This window comes from Saccostrea echinata, unplaced genomic scaffold (assembly GCF_033153115.1).
Source record: "Saccostrea echinata isolate AGI-Se365-2 ecotype Australia unplaced genomic scaffold, CSIRO_AGI_Sech_v1 ptg000062l, whole genome shotgun sequence".
In the NCBI taxonomy this organism is placed as follows: Eukaryota; Metazoa; Mollusca; class Bivalvia; order Ostreida; family Ostreidae; genus Saccostrea; species Saccostrea echinata.
The window spans coordinates 6,015,562-6,018,498 of record NW_026889811.1 but is presented as its reverse complement, the minus strand read 5'-3'; the positions used below and the strand labels follow the sequence as shown (position 1 = coordinate 6,018,498).

The following is a 2,937-nucleotide window of genomic DNA, read 5'->3' as shown; positions in this document are numbered from 1 at the left end:
AAGCTTTAATTTGGTCATCTTCTTAGTAAATATAGGAATATATTGTTTGGTATTATCTAAGCAAACTTAGTCAGCGTAAGTCTTAATATTGGAATAGATTATTCACCCAGTAAATTTATGCCACACACAGTATAATAGACATGTTTAACACAAGAAGTAGCCATCCCTAATGAAATTTTCTGTATAAAATGTTGAGCTTTATATACCAATAGGTGTTTAGTCGATTATGATTGGGTTTAATCTCAACTTTCTTTATGTACTAAAGATGTTATTAGCTAAACTGATAAAAACAAAAAAAGTTCCAATGACATGCACAGCTGGCGCCAAAATCGAAAATTTCTAAACCTGATTGTAGGTAAATAATAATGTTGTTGTTTTTTATTAAATAATATCAAACACAAATCTGATTGATTGATTGATTGATTATGTTATTTAAGGTCTCATTCGAAAATTTTTCAATCATATGGAGACTACACCGTATGCTTATTCGGCACTCAGCGCCATTGAGCAATGATGGTCTTTATCGTGCCTACCGTGATCTCGGTTTAAGGTCTCATCTGAAAGACCCGTGACTTCACATTAGGTGTCGGGCGCTTGTCGAAGGAACAGTCACTATTAATTTTTATGTTTAAGTCTTAAGTTTTGACGAGACGCGGTGAACGAAAATCGAACCACAGCCTCCCGATCACGCAAACGCCCTACCACTACGCTACAGATTAATATCGATCTGAATCATCAGGATTAAGATTCTACAGAACAATTATGATATGTCAACCTGGTATCATAACTAATTTTTATTTTCAAGTGGTATCATAACTCTAAATGTTTTCTTTTAAATAGTTTTCGCAGTCTTGAAAGTATGGAAACTTGACTTTTTCTCCTGGACTTTTCTTCTGATGTTGAAGTTTTCAAGATCATATTCTCATCAATGCACAGGCAAGAAGGTTTTCGACAATTGCTGTTCTTTTTCCCTCTTTGAAGTTGCTTTGTAATATCCACCAGGACTTTGTCGATATTCCATTGTAGAGAAACGGAAACCTCCACAAAATTGCAGTTGTTCTCTTGTGCCAATTTCAAACCCTCTAAAATAGTTAAAAGAATCTTAAATTTTAGTATGTGTATTGTGCATTACAACTTTGTTAATAATGTATACTGTTATGTTCGCCTTCTCACACTTGCAAACAACTATTTGGAAATTTGCCCAGACACAACTGTGTTAAAGAGAAAAATTCACCTGCTTGCCACAAGGGCGAAAATAAAACAGGGGCGAAAATTTCCGGTATATAGTAACTTTTACGTTTCTAACTCGCAGAACCGACTTACCCGAACTGGAAACTTCCCGGAATCTTATAATGTCTACTTTGTTTGCAACGATATAAACAGGTTTTGTGTCGCCTATTTCTCTTTTTATCTTCTTCAATTTATTGGCGATGAAATTAAATGACCTTTTATCCGTTACCGAGTAAACCATCAGAAAAGCATCGTATTGGTTGTTGTCTCCATGATTCTGAAGAAGGAAAACATCAATTAAAGACAATTTACGAGAAAACAGACGAAAAAATATTTACATGTACGTGACAAAGATACATGCGTACAAGTATTTTTTAAATTAGTTCGATGTAAAACACGTTGGCAATTACTTGTAATTTAAAGGCATGCAGTTTAGCACTTAGCTAATTTTTCCTCGATAATAATAATAATATTTACCTGAATATACATATCTGCTTCCACAAAGTTAAGAATTGATTCTTTCCCCCCTAAAACCACAGGGACAGATATATAATAAGGATCTGGACCTGTGGGGAAAAAACGAAAAATTCATAAATGAGCAAAACCTCTTCATGAGAAATACAAATTCATATATTTACAGAGCTCGTACAGGTTTTATTTTAAAAATTAACAGCATAGTACCCACCTTCTGGACATGATCTGAGAAACTCGGAAGTTCTCATTTGTTGCAAAAGGAATGATTTTCCAACTCCAGGAATCCCAAATATTATAATATTGTGTCTCTTGATGTCGCTTTCTTGGAAGCAATCATCACTTGTAAAAGACATTGTTGAAAATCCTGACCCCCGCCTTTCTTTGCTTTCAATTTCACAATTAGTCAAAGAACTTGTAGAAACTCGAAGTGAATCGCCGCGGTTCTTAAAGCCCCATTTTGTTCTGCGAAAGTGTCGAACCCTCTCCACAATTGGGGTTTCCTGTGGTATAGAAGATTCAGTGAAGGTTTCTGAGCGATTTCGATCAGGTACGTAAAGTGTTCTGTCAAATCTTCCAAATTCAGAGAAGGACTGAGTCTGAGGTTGAAGACGACGCAGGGTAGTATTTTTTCTCGTTTCTTTTCTGCTTTCGTCCATGTTGCCGCAAGATAATGTTGATCACATGTTTGGGTTAAGATAAGATTTATATAGACATATAAATTGTTCTGCTAGACATTTGATTTCATTAGTCATTTTCAACGCCAACAGTTTTTTTTTCCTGGAAATACCATATAACTTCGAGGAACGTGACAGACAATTGGGCATACGTGACAAAAACATAAGACTATAAGCGGTAATGGCCGTGATCTACCACCAAATTCTAATTTTTATGTAGAAGTTTCTACCGAAATTCTTAAGGAGAGTCTTCCCAAATCTATATTGTCTCTCTTGTATCAGAATTTTCCATGTTATTATTTTTTTGGGGGGGGGGGGGGGTCGAGTTTATACTGTCCACTGTAGTGTTGGAATTCTCAAATTCACTGCCGATTTCTAAAATGTCTTGCATTAACTGGGCTTATTTTCTCCCTCGTTTCACAATAAGAATATAACACTTTTCCTGGCGAATTTGAAAATAAGATATATAACTAGAAACTCATTGCGAGCAATGAGAGGTCTTCCGTCCGATTCTGAAAATAAAAAAACGAAAATTCAAGCTGAAAAAGTGATAAAAGAA

General features: G+C 35.2%; 1 protein-coding gene across 1 annotated transcript; it reads right to left on the bottom strand.

The window, feature by feature from the left end:
* Window positions 1-810: 810 nt before the first annotated feature.
* LOC133175330 (ras-related protein Ral-A-like) lies at window positions 811-2,360 on the bottom strand. Its single transcript, XM_061310424.1, has 4 exons — window positions 1,916-2,360; window positions 1,708-1,796; window positions 1,324-1,507; window positions 811-1,082 (listed from the first exon to the last, which is right to left on the bottom strand). The coding sequence occupies exons 1-4, from the start codon at window positions 2,358-2,360 to the stop codon at window positions 811-813; spliced, it is 990 nt and encodes a 329-aa protein (XP_061166408.1).
* Between the last annotated feature and the right edge of the window lie 577 nt (window positions 2,361-2,937).

Excerpts from the sequence above, each read along its gene's own strand:
- LOC133175330 (XM_061310424.1), bottom strand. The coding sequence starts at position 2,360 with ATGGACGAAAGCAGAAAAGAAACGAGAAAAAATACTACCCTGCGTCGT. Across the intron at positions 1,797-1,915 it reads TCTCAGATCATGTCCAGAAG|GTCCAGATCCTTATTATATA; the intron begins GTGGGTACTATG and ends TTTTCCCCACAG. Across the intron at positions 1,083-1,323 it reads CCGGGAAGTTTCCAGTTCGG|AGGGTTTGAAATTGGCACAA; the intron begins GTAAGTCGGTTC and ends TAACTATTTTAG.